A 17,417-nucleotide genomic window follows, 5' to 3' on the forward strand; every position below is an offset into this window, starting at 1 on the left:
TTGGTTGTTCCAGATTATGTCAAGCATTTTCTTCTGGAAAAGCTGGACATTTGCGGTAGCCTGATATGGTAGATAAGACGGCAAAGCCGTTTCCATGACCTGAATATTTTTGACCAGGGGAGACCGAATCCTTAGATCCAAATATTTCAAAATTAACCTTGTAATGAAGATTACGAAACGGCTTAGCAATTGGGCCAAACATAAAATCAGTCGAAGCAACTTTACCTTAGACAGCAACGCAACTGGTCAGCCTCTTTATGACTGATAATGCCAGGAGTTATAATAGTTGAGTGCCCAGTTATGCTTGCATTATGTTCCTTCATTAAAATTATCAAATCCATGTGATGCAAAATCTTTCTCGTCATCAATCAAAGTAGCCGTAGAAGAATAAAAAACGTCTTTTAATTTGTTTTGCGATAAAGAAGAAGTATTAGCACTAGAATGTAAATTGCGTTTAGAAAAGAATTGCTGTGACCTAGCCTCCTTGGACCTGACTGAGGTCACCCTTGCACCACGACCTTTAGGCGACCTTGAAAACTCTTTGCTAACACTAACATTTGATAATAAATTATATCGCACATATCCAGATTCGTATTATCACCACACAAAGGATTCACAATAGCTTGATCAGCGACCAACATGATAATAGCACGACGCTTAAATGAAGTCCATGCACAAAAACACAAAACCTTACAAAAAGTTAGATATTTTGTATGGGAAAAACAAAACAGCTTTTTTACAAAAATTGCTTGGAAAAAATTAAGAGCTGCTTAGAAATCGTTCTAAGCACGTTGACACTAAAGTCGGGACTGCAATCGATAACTGCATTTGAACGCGCTCCGGCCCATTGGACCGCTGATCACACCGAAAAATTCGAAGGCTACCCTCAGAACTTATAACAAGTGATCGTCCGGAAACGAGTATAAAATGAGATATCCAAATTAGAATGAACCAATTGTTCTTCGGCGATCCATCGAGGTTATTTAATTAGAGCACATAATTTTTATAATCTGCAAGGAGAACAATATAGACAATAATTTTTACTATTTATCAGCATAGCGATTTCGTACAACTTGTAAATTATAAAAACTTGCATATTTCAATAAATTGTCTGTATAAAGATCTTTATGTTAATTCATTTACCTGAAAAATGATCAGTGTGCCGTCGAGTCGTACTGTGAGTTAGTCAGACGATATATCGTATAATATGCTGATCAGCAATTCTCAGCTGCAGTCGGTGCAACTGGCTCCTGGTACTGTTCCCAACTTGGCTACTGCTTGATTTGTTGGGTGCTGGTCATGTTACGCAACCTTGGGTACAAACTGCATATTTTATGTATTGCTCTCTCTTGGCCAGAACATATGTAAGCATGTACACATTAGCTGGCGCTAAGAGAGAGCTGTCTAAGTATCCAATGGTCTCATGGGTGCAGTCTTGTTAGACCTTTTCTGTTCATAAGTCTGGAAAGTGTTAGAGAAAGTCTGTTTGCGTAAAAACGAGCTCTGATCTGTAGCAAGTGGCAGTCGTAGTGATAGATGAAAAAACAGGATTAGTTTTGGGATTTCGAAAAAGTGTAGTGTTTCTTCTATATTATGGGGCGTTTATCATGTCTTAAAATTTTGGCTTGTCAGGGCAAATTTGAATGGCAGATAGTTTATCAATCCCCAAAGAAGACCAAACTAGGTTGGGTGGCTTCGGTTGGGCACTCAATCGTTCGCGACGAGTATTCATCTCTAGCAGCACTTCGTAAAGTCCTTAATTTTGAGGAAGACTCCTTATCAGAAATTGTCAAAAGATTCTGGGAAATCGACAACTCCTGCGGCTAATCTCCCAACATCTCAACATCCGCTGATGACAAATTACTCAGGGTTTCTTTAGGCTTGAGCCAGGTCAGTACTCAAATAGGTTGCCGACCAAATCCAGCATTGATACGTAAGGAGACTCTATTCAACGCGCACTTTAGCGATTCAAAGCGCTCCAAGCTAAGTTGGAAAAACACGACAAAACGGTCTTGGAACAGCCAGACACTTATTTGCAGACAACGAGAAGCGGCCGACAGTTATTTGCGAGCTCTCCTTTTTTGTAAGATTCGCTTAAAAATCTTGGAGAAGGTTGGTAATATGCTTATGGGTCGAAAAGAATTTGCACAGCGGGGAAAGACGTCATTTTTGGGGATCATAAAAACATTCGCATGCTTCTACTGCTCCGGATAACATGAAAGTACAATTACAGTATTGAATATACGCGTAAGGAACGAAATAGCTTCCACTGGCAGAGCTGTAGCCACTTTTCCGCCAATACTGTCATGCCCAGGGGCCCAAGTCTCCTAATTTTGTTATTAACTACTGCATCAATAGGCCGAATTTGAAAAGCAGAACCAAAGTGAACGTCATTAAAAGCTTCTGTAACATTAGTCTCTTCATATGTGACCAATTCAAAAGGCTTAAATCGTTCTTCCAAGGAATCAGCGAATTTTTTAGTTCATCAGCTTTACTTGCCCAAGTACCTTCCAATCGAAGCAAACTAAACTTCTGGAGAGGCTATCGCTGAAGCCCGCGAGTGCATTTCCGGAGCTCGAAGCGTCGATCACCATGCGGATCGATAGCACGAAGTTTACGGAGGAAATAGTCCAACTTAGAATCATAAAGATCTTTAATTAATAATGAATCAGCCCTTTTTAAATTAACTAGGTATTGAGGGTGACGCGTTTGCATCCACCGTCGCCGTAGTGATCTCTTCTGCCTAACCAGAGTCGTTATTACAGGACATCAAAGGGCATTATTTAACTGTGGAGCAGCGGAATGATTACCGTTAGCAGTGGATGCGGCAGCGGCAATCTAGAGAAAAACTCAGATCAGCAGATTCATCATTCTCAATAAGGATGGTAAGATGATCCTTAAAACGTCCAATGTTAGCCCGACGAGACAGAAGCATTGGTGTTGTAAGTTGGAGCGAAGCAGCAGCGCATAAAAGTATTTCAACAGAAATGTGATCAGAACAAAGTTCATTTGGTACATGTACGAACAGCCAGAAAGTAAAGCGAAATACCGTAATAAATAGCAAAAACAATTGCAGTTGGATTTGGTCCACATTCAGGTGAAAGACTGGCAGATTTTAAGACTTAATATGATCTAATAGCCGAACACCTCTCGGTGAAGAGCGGCTACAACCCCAAAATTGATTGTTAGCAATTGAAGTGAGTTTCGTTTTAAGCATCTCATTAATTGAACTAGTGGTAACATAGTGCTATAACTCAAGAAATTAAAATACGGGAGGGTATAACTGGACTTCAAGCACTCTGAGCAGGAAAAGAGGGAGGTAAAATTTGATTGATGGTTGTTTTTTGGTTGTTCCAGATTATGTCAAGCATTTTCTTCTGGAAAAGCTGGACATTTGCGGTAGCCTGATATGGTAGATAAGACGGCAAAGCCGTTTCCATGACCTGAATATTTTTGACCAGGGGAGACCGAATCCTTAGATCCAAATATTTCAAAATTAACCTTGTAATGAAGATTACGAAACGGCTTAGCAATTGGGCCAAACATAAAATCAGTCGAAGCAACTTTACCTTAGACAGCAACGCAACTGGTCAGCCTCTTTATGACTGATAATGCCAGGAGTTATAATAGTTGAGTGCCCAGTTATGCTTGCATTATGTTCCTTCATTAAAATTATCAAATCCATGTGATGCAAAATCTTTCTCGTCATCAATCAAAGTAGCCGTAGAAGAATAAAAAACGTCTTTTAATTTGTTTTGCGATAAAGAAGAAGTATTAGCACTAGAATGTAAATTGCGTTTAGAAAAGAATTGCTGTGACCTAGCCTCCTTGGACCTGACTGAGGTCACCCTTGCACCACGACCTTTAGGCGACCTTGAAAACTCTTTGCTAACACTAACATTTGATAATAAATTATATCGCACATATCCAGATTCGTATTATCACCACACAAAGGATTCACAATAGCTTGATCAGCGACCAACATGATAATAGCACGACGCTTAAATGAAGTCCATGCACAAAAACACAAAACCTTACAAAAAGTTAGATATTTTGTATGGGAAAAACAAAACAGCTTTTTTACAAAAATTGCTTGGAAAAAATTAAGAGCTGCTTAGAAATCGTTCTAAGCACGTTGACACTAAAGTCGGGACTGCAATCGATAACTGCATTTGAACGCGCTCCGGCCCATTGGACCGCTGATCACACCGAAGAATTCGAAGGCTACCCTCAGAACTTATAACAAGTGATCGTCCGGAAACGAGTATAAAATGAGATATCCAAATTAGAATGAACCAATTGTTCTTCGGCGATCCATCGAGGTTAGTGATCCGGAACAGAATTCTTGTATCAAGTAGGTGGTAGTAGCAGTTGACTTACTAGGACGTGACCAAACTTCTCGGTTTCTAATCGGGTTTTAGGTGCTCCCATAGGGATTCGATTCAGAATCGGTGATTTGCCTGTCATAAAATATCTGAGGCAACAACATGAGCAATAATTAGGAACTTTTGTTTCGACTTTTTTAATGATTTGCTCACTTACTGACTTTTAATGGACGAGTGACGATTGATTTCGTTCGCATCGTAAGGGATCGATTCATGTGTTACGGTCTACCAAAAACCCGAGACCGAGAGCACGAACCAAACGAAAAAGGGGTTGCTGCTAGACCCTGAACGGTTGAGATTCAATTTGTAGGTGCTTTTTCCCGATTAGAAAAATTCTGTTAACCATGTTTAACAAGTTCTGTTAATATGAAATCGAAAAAAAATTGAATGTATTGGTTGGTTGAAGTCATTTAGGTTTCCTTCTTGTTGAACTGAGCTATTTAAAATAATTTCATGATTTTTTCACATTCTTCGAAGTGTATACCATTTATCGGAAAGTATGTAACAGGTAGAAGTAAGCGTTTCCGACCCAAGAAACATCATTGCTGCTCAAGGGCCACTTCTTAATAATCTAAAACACCTTAGTTTATTTATACAGGGGACCGATAGCTTAGAGCTTCTAAAGGTCGGAGGGTGTCTGAAGCTTGCAAGCTACCCAGATTCCAAAAAAGGCATACGAATTTCTTACCAGAAGGATCATTTTTTGGCGTTCGTTCGTCATCTCCATCTCCTTAACTATCACGCTGACCAAATAATAAAGACAAAAGGGAACATGCAAGGAAGCGAGCGGTTTTTCTTGTCTCTTGCATTTCTCGTCAGTTGCATTTTTAGTTCTGAAAAGTGAAGTTCGTGCCACGTGTTTTGAAAAAGTTTGTTGCTTTCTGCCACCAATTTTACATCAATATTTTCACAGGTAAGTAAAGTGTAGATAACTTAGTTCAATATGAACACAATAAAATAACACAGTTCATGTACACTGAACATTCAAACTAAAAAATTATTAAACAAATAAAATAATAACTATTTGTGCAGGGTCCTCTTTTAGAAAAGATGACGCTGACTTAAATAGTAAGATGATATGCTTTATTCACATTCGACTGATTAACTTAGGTTTTACAAAAATATACGTGTGCTTATGAACTGTACTTTGCGAGATTCTGGCAGCGAGTGAGTATGGCGGTGCGTTGCCACTTTGCACTCACGTTGCAACTGGGTATCGAATACAACTTAAGAATATCGAGTAACTTAGGAATATCGAGTACAGAAAGGGAAAGATATTAGATCAGTAGGTGAGACCGCTTCTAGTGGTCCTTGTCTCTCCAGTACCGCATCCCACAATCGGCCCTCCTGACGCAGGATTCGTCCCGAATGCCTTCATGTACTCTGCGACGGTTGATGTCTTATAAGGCCCATCACCTTCTCCTACCCTTTCAACTTCGTATCTTCCATGGTTTCCTACTTTGACTACTTTATACGGCCCTAGGTACTTTCCTTTCAATTTCAAACCAGTACCATACTGGGTGCGTTTAATGGCTACCAAATCGTTTAACTGGAACTTCTTTTCGACCTTTCTTTTTGAATCAAAAGCTTTCTTGTTCTCCGCTTGGATACTCTGAATGTTCTCCCTTGCTTCCTTCCTTAGTTTGTCGCGTTCGTCATCTAACTCTGCAATCAAACAATCCTGTATCAACGACTTGAGCTGGACATCTCCTGAGATACGCATATCTAATCCTGTTAGCAGTTTGAACGGTGAAACTTTGGTACTCCTTGGCTCAGTGTTGTTTATGATCTGCTGTACCTTACCTACATGCTTATACCAGCACCCTGGGCTTTCAAGGCTTAGTTTGGAGAGCATCGGAACAACTATTTTATGCATGCGTTCTACTTGTCCGTTTCCCCTTGGTACGCCTGTTGCTATCAGCAAATGTTGGATCTTCTCCCTATCGCAGTACTCTTTGAACAGGTGGGATGTGAATGCAGCTCCACGATCTGACACTATCCTATACGGATTTCCGAAACAAACAGCCTGGCGCTCCAAACAAATCACTACTTCTTCAACCCCTGTGCTTCGTGTAGGATACAACCATACGTACTTGGAAAAGGCATCTACAATCACGAAGATGTGATTATATCGTTTTTTGGTTAACTCCATCGGACCAACATGATCGACATGGTATGTGACGAGCGGCTTGTCTCCCTTGTCTATTGGTGTAAGGAACCCTTCTTGCCTACCAGCCTTCGCATTCACAAGGATGCACTCTACGCAGCTATCGACCACTCGCGCTACTTTCTCTTTTAGCTTCGGAATGTAGTACGACTTCTCAATCAAATCCTGAGTTTTCTTGGATGAGAAGTGTCCTTGCTTGTGACTGTTCTGGATGATTTCGGTTTCCATGAGTGAAGGAACTACGAGCAACTCTTTGTTAGGATCCTTGAACAGAACTTCGTTCACGATGTAGAAGTCGTCATAGCCTTTGGTCTCAACGACACTTTTGAGCACCTTCGTCCACTCATCTAACAGCTGTGCTTCCCGCAAACGATGAAACAAACTGTCAGTCAACGTATAACATGACACCCTACTCAACGCATCGACATGTCTCATCTTCGAACCTGACCTGTGTTCTATTTCGTAGTCGAAATCTTGTAGATACATCGCCCATCTAGACACTCTGAGCGGAATCTCTTTCTTCTTCATGGTCATGGTAAAGGCGTTACAGTCCGTAATAATTTTAAACTTCTTCCCTAGAACGTACACCCGCCACTTTACCAAGGCTCCAATAACTGCAAGTACTTCCAGTTCATAGGAATGATACTTTTCTTCACACGGCTTGGTTTTACGGCTCATGTAGAAAACTGGATGCCACAAGTTATCACAGGGATCTCGTTGAAGCAAAACGGCTCCAAATCCGAACTTGGATGCATCGGTATGAATTTCTGTGTCCAGCGAATGATTATAGAGCTTCAGAACTGGACCACTGATCAACGCTTCTTTGAGCTTTTTGAATGCTGCTAATTGCTGGTCTTGAAACTCGAACCTCACCTCCTTGCGCAACATATCGGACAACGGCTTGGCAATTACGGCGTATCCTTCCACAAACCTACGGAAGTATGACGTCAATCCTAAGAATCTTTGGACTCCTTTCTTGTCGCGCGGAATCGGAAAATCAGCAACTGCTTGAGTTTTCTCATTCCCTGGCTTGATGGTACCGTTTTCAACGACGTAGCCTAAGAAATTAACTTTGCGCTTCAACACCTGGCATTTACTCCAATTTATGCGCAAACCATTTCCTTGTGCCACTTCCAAAACTCGCTTCAACTTCTGCACGCCCTCATCGATACTCTTGCTCGAAATGATCACATCGTCCATGTATACAACCGCATCCTCGTTCTTAATCGAATCACGCATAACTGCCATGATAAACCTGGTAAACACTGCTGGAGAGTTTGTTATACCGAAGGGTACAAACAGGAACTCATACTGACCACTCTGAGTTACGAACGATGTATACTTTTGGGATTCTGGCGAAACAGGAACGTGAAAGAAACCATTAGTCAAATCTAGAGTTGTAAAAACTTGTCCACCTTGTAGCTTTTCGATCACACAGTCCATTTGAGCTGTTGGGAAGTTATCTCGGACAATCTTTTCATTTAACTTTCGGTAATCGCAACACAAGCGCTTCTTCCCGTTCTTCTTATCTACAAGCACCACTGGCGAAGCAAACTCGGATGTACTAGGCTTGATTATCCCTTCCTCTAGCCATTCTTGAACCTGGTCATCGACAATTTTCTGATCGCAATAAGCTAATCGTCTCGGATGTTGGAAAACAGGCAACTCGTCTGTCAATAAGATCTTCATCTCGACTGGTGAAGTGAGATTTCTTTTTGGCTTGTAACTTTCGATCAATGACTCCACTTCAGAAGCTACTTCCTGACTCAAGTGCTCTAAATCTACTGCTGAGACTGTCTTAGAGTCTTTCGTGCTGATCATGCACAGACTTTCGAATTCACTAATTAGCTGCATACAAGTACTCTGCCCTGCCTGGTTATCGTCTGATCCTGTCGTTGGTCTTTGCTGAACACTTTGAACTCTTGGCGAAAATATAGTGCCAGACTTGGTTACCATCATGTCTATGCTGTTTAAGATTGTTGTGCCTAAGATTGCGTCAAACTTCATATCGTCATCTGGTATGACATGAAACTCGACCGACATGTCGATTCCATCGATAACGACCTTTGTAATGAAGCTTCCGAATGTTAGCACCTGACTTTCACCGATACCTGTCAAAACTCTCTGACGACCCATCAGACTGCCTACTCCTACGCCTAGCTTCAAGAACACACGCCTACGCATCAAACACAATTCAGCACCTGTGTCCACAAGTCCTTTGAATTCTGAATTCCTGCAAATTACAGATTTCAATTCCAAGCTCGAAGAAAAGGACTCACGCGATGGTTGTGAAACGACTTTATCGTCCTGGACGACATTGGTTGCTCTCTCTGTTTTGACCTGTACATCTGCTTTACATTGCGCTGCTCGGTGTCCTGGCTGATCACATTTGAAACATTTCTCCTTCACAGGACAGTCTTTCTTCATGTGCGACGAATCTCCGCACCGAAAACATTTCCTAACTGATCCACCTACCGCATCTTGTTTTGTGTCGTGCACAGCCTTGCTACCCTGTAAACCATACTTGTTAACTGGTTTGGATGATCCACGGGATTTTTGATACGCGTCGATTTGTAACTTAAGATCCTTAAGGTTTCTGGCCTGGTATAGCATTGCCTTATTTGATCTAGCATCTGGGATACCCTCAACGAAATACTCGATCAAACTTTCTTCCTCCAAACAAATGGGCTTTGCAATTTCCATAAGTGCATAAAGGAACTCGTGCAAGGATTCACCCTTATGCTGCTGTCGTTTTCCCAACCTGCGATGAACTTCTGCTGAGGATAACTTGATTCCAAACTCCTCCAACAAAGCCGATTTCAAGCTTGCCCAGTCTTTGATATTTCTCTGGCTACGCACAAACATCTTTGCTGCTCCACTAAGCAACTGTTTTGCATACACAAACAACTGTAAAGGGTTCCACTCAACTGTAGCTGCACAATCCTCCAACTCTCCTATCCATTGGTTTATATCTGGAGAACTCGACCCAGAAAACTGCGAAACACTGCCCTCTACATCTTTCAACGTGAACCATGATCTACCCTGCCTTTCATTTCCTAGTCCTTGATGCCAACCTGCTGCGTTTGGCCGATTTATAGTGGTTTCTGCGGACGTTACTGATAGACCATCTTCACCATTATCCTCCGTTTCCGACTCACCATCGTTGTTTAGACCGTAGTAGGTCAACAACCTGTCTTGCAATTCCGCTTTCAATCCAGTCGTACCCAATTGCAACTCCGACAACTTCCGACGCAACTCTTCAACTCGCAGTGCCAAGATCTCGTTTTTCTCCATTTTACAACTTGGTCCTGTAGATTATTAAGATTAAACAATGTTTTCTTAAATTTAGTATCAAAAGCAAATTGTAAATAGATTAACCACCCTGACTCTGGAACTGCTTGATTTCAATGTTACCCCACTACTTTACAAACGACTTGAAATAAACTTTCCGGCAACACTCCTCCAAAAGTTCAGCCACTCGCTCAATGATGTCGCTTTTGGTCGTCGTCGTATTTCTTTGCCACGCTTCCCGCTTTTGTAGCGTCACACATACAATGAAGACTTCCAAACTCAACTGGAACTTTCTGGATGCTTTCGTCTGCTGCCAAGATCTGTGCACCAGCCTTCCGCTTGCACAATCCTGCACGCATGCTCCGATGACCACACCAGATCCAATGTCTTGCTCGCTGTATCTCCACTGCTTCCAGCCCGTGTCTGCTGCTTCTCCTATGTCTCCAGCCACGATCCGCTGCCTCCTAATCCTTCCAGCACTTCGTCCGCTAGTTCTCCAAGTTCTTGCCTTTGCAAAAGCCACCAACTGTGTCTGCTTTCTGCGCCAGCCTTCTTTGTCACACTCCAGCCAAATTTCTTATGACGATTTGAAGATATCTAGCCGATTTGCTCAATTTCACCAGCTCTCTGCACGCACTCCACGTGTTTTTTGCCAAGGTGAAAGTTCTGTCGAATGGTAGGCTATATCTCGGTTGAGCCCCCAAAAATTGCAGGGTCCTCTTTTAGAAAAGATGACGCTGACTTAAATAGTATGATGATATGCTTTATTCACATTCGACTGATTAACTTAGGTTTTACAAAAATATACGTGTGCTTATGAACTGTACTTTGCGAGATTCTGGCAGCGAGTGAGTATGGCGGTGCGTTGCCACTTTGCACTCACGTTGAAACTGGGTATCGAATACAACTTAAGAATATCGAGTAACTTAGGAATATCGAGTACAGAAAGGGAAAGATATTAGATCAGTAGGTGAGACCGCTTCTAGTGGTCCTTGTCTCTCCAGTACCGCATCCCACATTTGTATGTAAATTGTACATACAAAATAAACATATTGTATATTTGTAATGTATATACATATATTTCAAAATATATAATATTCAATTTGCTTTATATTTTTCAGAATCGCAAAAAATGAATGGGCACACCAAGGACTGAACTGCGTAAATGACAAAAGTACATAAACAAGAAGGAAGCACCAAAGTACGGTACAGAAGGGGAGTTACTCGATCAAAAATTAGTTGCGTTCTTGAATATTGAAATGAAAATAAATATGAAATTGAAATCCAGTTTTATGTATTCCTGGGGAAAACTTCCAGATATTTGGTTTTTGAATGCTTCTAGGTGCATTCCTGGGTACATGTTACAGGTGCATTAAAAATGAGTACACCCAGAAGGAGTTTAGTATGTTGCTTCCAGGTGCATTAAAAAAGAGTGCACCCAGAATGTGTTTAGGTTGTTACTTCCTGGTGCATTAAAAAATAGTACACCCAGAAGGTGTTTAGTATGTTGCTTCCAGGTGCATTAAAAAAGAATACACCCAGAATGTGTTTATTATGTTGCTTCCAGGTGCATTAAAAAAGAATACACCCAGAAGGTGTTTAGTATGTTGCTTCCAGGTGCATTAAAAAGAGTACACCCAGAATGTGTTTAGTTTGTTACTTCCAGGTGCATTCCAGATATATGCTTCCAGACGCATGCAACGAGTGCATTCTTTTTTGTCCCGCACCCGTGTAAAAAGAATGGACAGACTCATCACTTCCGGAACACCTTTTTAATGCCATTTCATAATGAAAGAACGCATGCTGGAATGCTGCCATTTACGACTGGGTAGGTTTATGTCTAGCAATGTACATACTTGGTCTTTCTTCATTAATATAGATATTTCCCCCCAGCTTAAGGCCACCATTCGGAATAGATAATAATTCGTATTCCGTCTAATAGGTCAGTAGTCTTTTAGGGTACTTTTTAAGCTGCTATTTTGTCCTGATTTTTTGATTTTTTTGGCAAGCTTGCTGCAGCTATCTACCATATCCAACATTTCAGGCACCTCGTTGGCCAATTTTCCGAAAACATTGTAGAATAAGTGGTTTACACATTTCAAGTTATTCAGTCTGCTGAATGCTGCTTTCATATTGGATCCTCGGTTAGTAACATATATATTAAACATATAGATTCTAGAGGTTCTTGCTGAGCGCGTAACGACTGTTCTCACTCCCTCAAGCCGCAAACGTGACTGTTCTCACTCCCTCAAGCCGCAAACAGTGTTAATGTTCGAAAACAATTTTAACTGAAATGTTTTGGAAAAAACTTTGCAACGCTCAATCTAACGCCCGCAAGCCGCCCAAAACTATAGCGCCAATAGTTTTTATGCTAGAATAAAAATTAAAACAGAAGGGCTCCGGTTTCGACTATGCCTATTGAATGGCTTAAAAAAAGTTAAGCTCGCCCACTGTTTTTAAACAGTTGCAGCTTTCATTACCTCTCATCTTTAGGAGCATAATGCCATATGTGGTCTACGAAGCTAAGTGCCTAAGAGCAATGGCTTTACTCAAGAACGATGTAATGGCAACAACGATTTTCGTTCAAACAACGATTCAATCGAAAACTTGCTGCAGCAACACTATTTTAACGACTTGCTGTAAGTCAGAGCTGACAACTTGGTACGAAACTTCACCAATACGGACACGGCGTACAACAGGGCATGGGAACGTCTTCAGGAAAGGTGCAATCGTTCTCGGAACAATGTAAACTCGTTTTTGGAACAGTTTATGAGCTTGGAAAACAATTTATATAGAAGGTCTCAGACGCAGCAAACGACTTGTTCGCGGCTTAATGCGGTTAATCAAGCGGAATGCAATTGTTGAATCATCTATCTAGCCCTAGAGAAACTTCACGCTTACATGTAGACAGCATCGATACATATTCACCCACTCTGGAGAAGTTTTTCAAATTACTGGATTCTCGCTGTGAAGAACTAGGGCTGAGCAAGAGGGAGATTGCGACTGGAGCCAAGACTGCAATACATCCTGAACGACACCCTCTATATGGCTTTCAGCAGTTCTTGAATATGTCTGGGGTGTAGAGCCGATCATTCGTGAAGCAGAAATCTCTATGCTGCAACTGCATGCGACCTAGTCATAGGGTCAACAGGTGCAAGTCAAAAAACAAATGCAGGTAATGCCTGGGAATTCATCACTGCCTTCTTTATATCCAACCGAATGCACAGGCTATTAGGAATCAGGTCCAGATAGCAGAGGAGGAAGAATGTCACACCGAGACACTCAGTGATTTTGCCCAAGGGAAGGCCTCCAAAATGGTGGCTTGTGTACTGCAAAATCTGCACAAGAAATGTTCAAAACGCAAAAGGTTATCACGTAATATACCGTATCTTATTGGACACATAAGCAGTCTTATATATGTGAGCGTTGCATCCAAGCTCTCAGATTGACATGGTTGGTATGAAGCATCTTGGTTACGGGAATTTCTTCGGTGAAAGCAGACATGACTAGGTGTTGCAGAACGCTGCATTTTAAGTTTCGCTTATCCGAGGCTCGTTTGGATCTCACATTCACTGGGAAACGATCACGTATGGTCAGTGTTCACAGGGCGAAAGATGTACGACAACAAGGATGTTGCTACCATCTTCAATGGTAAATATACACAAACGCTTCGCGATCTCATAGAGCGCAGCTAAAAATACTTTCAGCAAGGACAAAAAGATATGGACTGGGGTGAATCCTTTAAAAACGGAACTTGTACTATTCTAAGTACAAAATCCCAACACTAAGCCCACCTTTGTATACTAATCAACCCCTAACAGGCCACTGGCTTGAGGCCAAAGGCCCCAAAAAATAATATCTGCTGTTGCAGGGATAAGGAGGAAGAAAAAACGGTTGAGCACCTCTGCTCCTGTCCATCCCTAAGCAGTCTCCGATTAAAACACTTAGGATTCATAAATAATGTAGCTGGACTGGAAAAGATTAAACTCAAAAATCTAAATATTTTTCTAAAAGCCTCTGGATGGGAGAATTGTTAACCAACCGATTTAAACCTCGATATTTTCAGATGGTAAACTAGACAAGTGAGATCAAAAGGTATCTCAAAGTGGTCTATGTGCGTCATACTATGGTCTGATAGTCGCTCTATGCTAACCTAACCTTCTCATGTATGCATCCATCAAGCCAAAAAAATAAATTTTCTTTTTGCAATGAAGTAATTGGTCATTGTGCCGCCCTTAAAACTAATAAAATTGCAATATGTTTTCCTCAAACATTTCTTAAAAAAAAATCAAAATGAGTTTATTACCAAAGGCTGTCATTTCTGGATGAACAAAGGCTTCGAGCATTTTAAAAGTCTAACTCTGCTTTTAAGCCTTTCGTGTTCTTCACAACATGATTGATAACCCATTTAAAGTGTTTGCTGCGCATCTGAAACCTATAAATAGATTGAAAAACCCGAGAGAACACTATAGTCGATGGCCGCGACTATCAGCTAACAAAAAAATACTACTACATTCATTCCTATCCGCTGTTTGCGAGATTTCACTAACACGCCACATAACGTAAAACCTCGGTGGCTCTTGCAAAATTTCGTAATCAGCCTTTATGGGGTCGGAAACGCTTCATTCTACCTGTTACATTCTTTCCGACGAACTTAGTATACCCTCTTTCTCTATTATAAATTAACAATTCGCTAACAATTAGTTAACAACTAGTAACAGCTATTACCAAGTCCAAACAGCTTTACCATCAACATGAAATCGAAACAAGTTCGTATAACCATAGGGGAGAGTGGGGTAAGGATAGTTAAGGGGCAAGGATAGTTCGTGGCCCTAGCGGCTAAACGGCTCGTATAAAATGCGCGCCGTTATTAATGAAGAAACCTTACAGCCCCAGAGCGAAGTTCCAAAAATGTGAACTTTAAACGCCATCAGATGAAGAAGTAAGTGACAGATTTAATAAAATTGAAAGCTATAGCCACAATTTTATTTAATGAAGAAAGGTTTAAATAATAAACAAAAAACCTTTCCATTTGATATGGAAAGACTGGTGTCCAAAGACTCGAATTAAATTCAAAACAAATTTCTTGGCCATGTATCATTTACAGCGGAAGTAAATTTATAACTATTTTTACCCCAATACTGTGACAAAAAAATGTTAAATTGTATTTTGGCATTTTGCAACTGTAGGGGTATAATGTATCCCCTTGAAGTTAGGCACCATCACAGTTATATGCAATTACAATCTTTATTTTCGGAGAGTGTGAGAGTGATGAGAGTGAGAGTGAGATAGAGAACAGTGAGAGGAATCGTACAACAACAACATCTTATTCTTAGAACGTACATGAATGGTCCACGTTGCAATCCTGCTACTATTCGGCCTTCCTGACATTTTAAGATCCCCTGATCTTGTGTTAACTTACAATTGATTTCAGCTTACATTTATCTTAGTTTCTATAAGTTAGTTTTGTATTTACAAATTCTTAGATATATTTACAACTTTATTTTCATTTTCCAATCCAATGCTTAATATTTTGGCCACTCCAGATACCTTGATAAGGGCAGCGGGATCATTGAAATCAAGTATTAAGTATCTGTCATATTTCAAAACTTTATTTATAACATAAGGGCCCTTGAGTTTAGGTTTTATCTTTCTTGCGACTCCCACTGCGCTATCTACTACTTTGTACTCCGAATTTTTTGTCCTTTTTTAATTATATCTCTGTTCGTTGTCTCTTGGTGTGCTTTTCTGAACCGTTCGTTTTTTAATTTTTTCGAAATCTCTAACATCACTAACATTATCTGATTCTTCTAACTTTTGTCTCAATTCATCAATAACTTTTCCTTTCTGCTTCCAAACAACATCTTACTTGACATTTGTGCTCTGCTTCTTTGCTTCGTGTTGTTCAGTGAAAAATCAACATCCTCATAACTGTGTCCCAATAAGATTGACTTCTGGATCGCTAATTTAGCTATCATTGGTCCCTTAATTCGATTTGTCCTTTCTACTTGCCCATTGGCTTGAGGAGACCCAGTCGTTTTTACGTGTTCTTTCATACATTTTCAAAAAACAGCCCCTATACGAAACTATACAATTTGGTCTGCTGTTAGACCTAAAGTAGTCTTTCAGTGCTGTAATTACTTTGGCGAATATGCTACACATCTTAAACAATTATCAATATGTCTAACCACTTTCTCTTTCAAATATAGCATCCAAACCTTTATATCTTTCTAAATGACATAATATAATAATAATAAATGACATTTCTTCTTATATCTTTTAATATTTTATCTTTCGCTTGACAAATAATTAAATTATCTCGAGTGCCCACCGTGTAATACGGGGGTTCAACTCAATTCTATTTAACGTCAACGTCAGTCAGTTAACTATTCTAAATCGTCTACCCTGCACATAAACTCTAAATCTTCTAAGAGTGTAAATTATTGCTAAAGTTTTCAGTTCTAAACTATGATACTTTGCTCCGTCTTTTCTTGTTGCTGTCGAAAAATATAATACAGGATGATCGAAAAATCTTTAATGAACCTTCTAAGATACTAACACCGTGTACTTTATCTGGAACGGGAAAATCTCGAACAGCTTCTATTCCTTTGTCATTAGCCTGTATTCCACTTATTCCATTTGAGGGCCCACGGCTCGCCAGAGAACTCACTCAACACCTGTGTTGGCCAACGAGACGTCTATGCCCTGGTTAGAATTTTTTCGCCGTCGTAATTCTCAGTGCCGCCGTCTTCGCCGTTACTTTTGTCGCCGTCTTCTTCGTCGTAACTCTGGATGCCGTCGTCTTTGCCATTACTTTTGTCGCCGTCTTTGCCGTTACTCCTGTCGCCGCCTTCTTTGTCGTAATTCTGGATAATTCCGAAGCCTTCTTCGAAATTCTCGTCGCCGTTGTCTTCGCCTTTACTTTTGGCGCCGTCTTTGTCTCCTTTTTATTTCGCCATTTCTTCAAACTTTGCACGAATTTTCTTTGGTATTTTATTTAAACGCAAGATCAATTCTTTCTTTGTTTCGGTTGTTAATAACTTGAACACACTCAACCACATTTTTGATTGTTCAATCGACGCGTTGCTTAAATCCATTTTGATTTGCTTTTGAATTAACGTTTTAGTTAATTTACTCGTAATCGGGTCACTTCAGATTTTTTAAGGGGTATAATGTATTCCTTGATTTTATTTTGATTTTATAACTCCGTCTGTTCAGGATTACGGTCGGCGTTTAACTGCTCTCGCTCTCAGGTCACGATCCGCATCAACCCCCGACTCATTGGGAGAGTGTGAGAGCGATGACAACGAATGAGAGACAGAGAACAGTGAGAGGCATCGTACAACAACAACAATATAATAACATAGACATACATACATGCTACTACGCAGCAATCCTGCTACACAACTTTTCTGCAATTGACTTTAAAATGGTGTAGGAAAATGCTATACTACTCGGTACTTGGAAAGTAATTACGACGCAATAAAATGGGCGAATTAGACGAAAGTTAAGCTACCCTTTCACTAGAAAAAAGGGTACCATACTTTTGGCCATGAAAAACTTAAAAAAACATG

The 17,417-nt window shown here is 40.4% G+C and overlaps 1 protein-coding gene across 4 annotated transcripts in view; it reads right to left on the minus strand.

The window, feature by feature from the left end:
- stai (stathmin) overlaps window positions 1-17,417 on the minus strand; it is a 249,359-nt gene that overhangs the window by 130,795 nt on the left and 101,147 nt on the right. Inside the window, exon 5 of one of the 4 annotated variants that reach the window (XM_070999444.1) lies at window positions 969-1,010. The exons of the other annotated variants lie outside the window; for them this stretch is intronic. Coding sequence (XP_070855545.1) covers window positions 984-1,010 — 27 coding nt within the window. The 3' untranslated portion in view covers window positions 969-983. Of the gene's footprint in view, window positions 1-968; window positions 1,011-17,417 lie in introns of those variants that run through there. 4 annotated transcript variants of the gene reach the window in all.

The sequence above is a fragment of the Drosophila suzukii genome, unplaced genomic scaffold, assembly GCF_043229965.1.
Source record: "Drosophila suzukii unplaced genomic scaffold, CBGP_Dsuzu_IsoJpt1.0 scf_9, whole genome shotgun sequence".
NCBI classification, from domain to species: domain Eukaryota; kingdom Metazoa; phylum Arthropoda; class Insecta; order Diptera; family Drosophilidae; genus Drosophila; species Drosophila suzukii.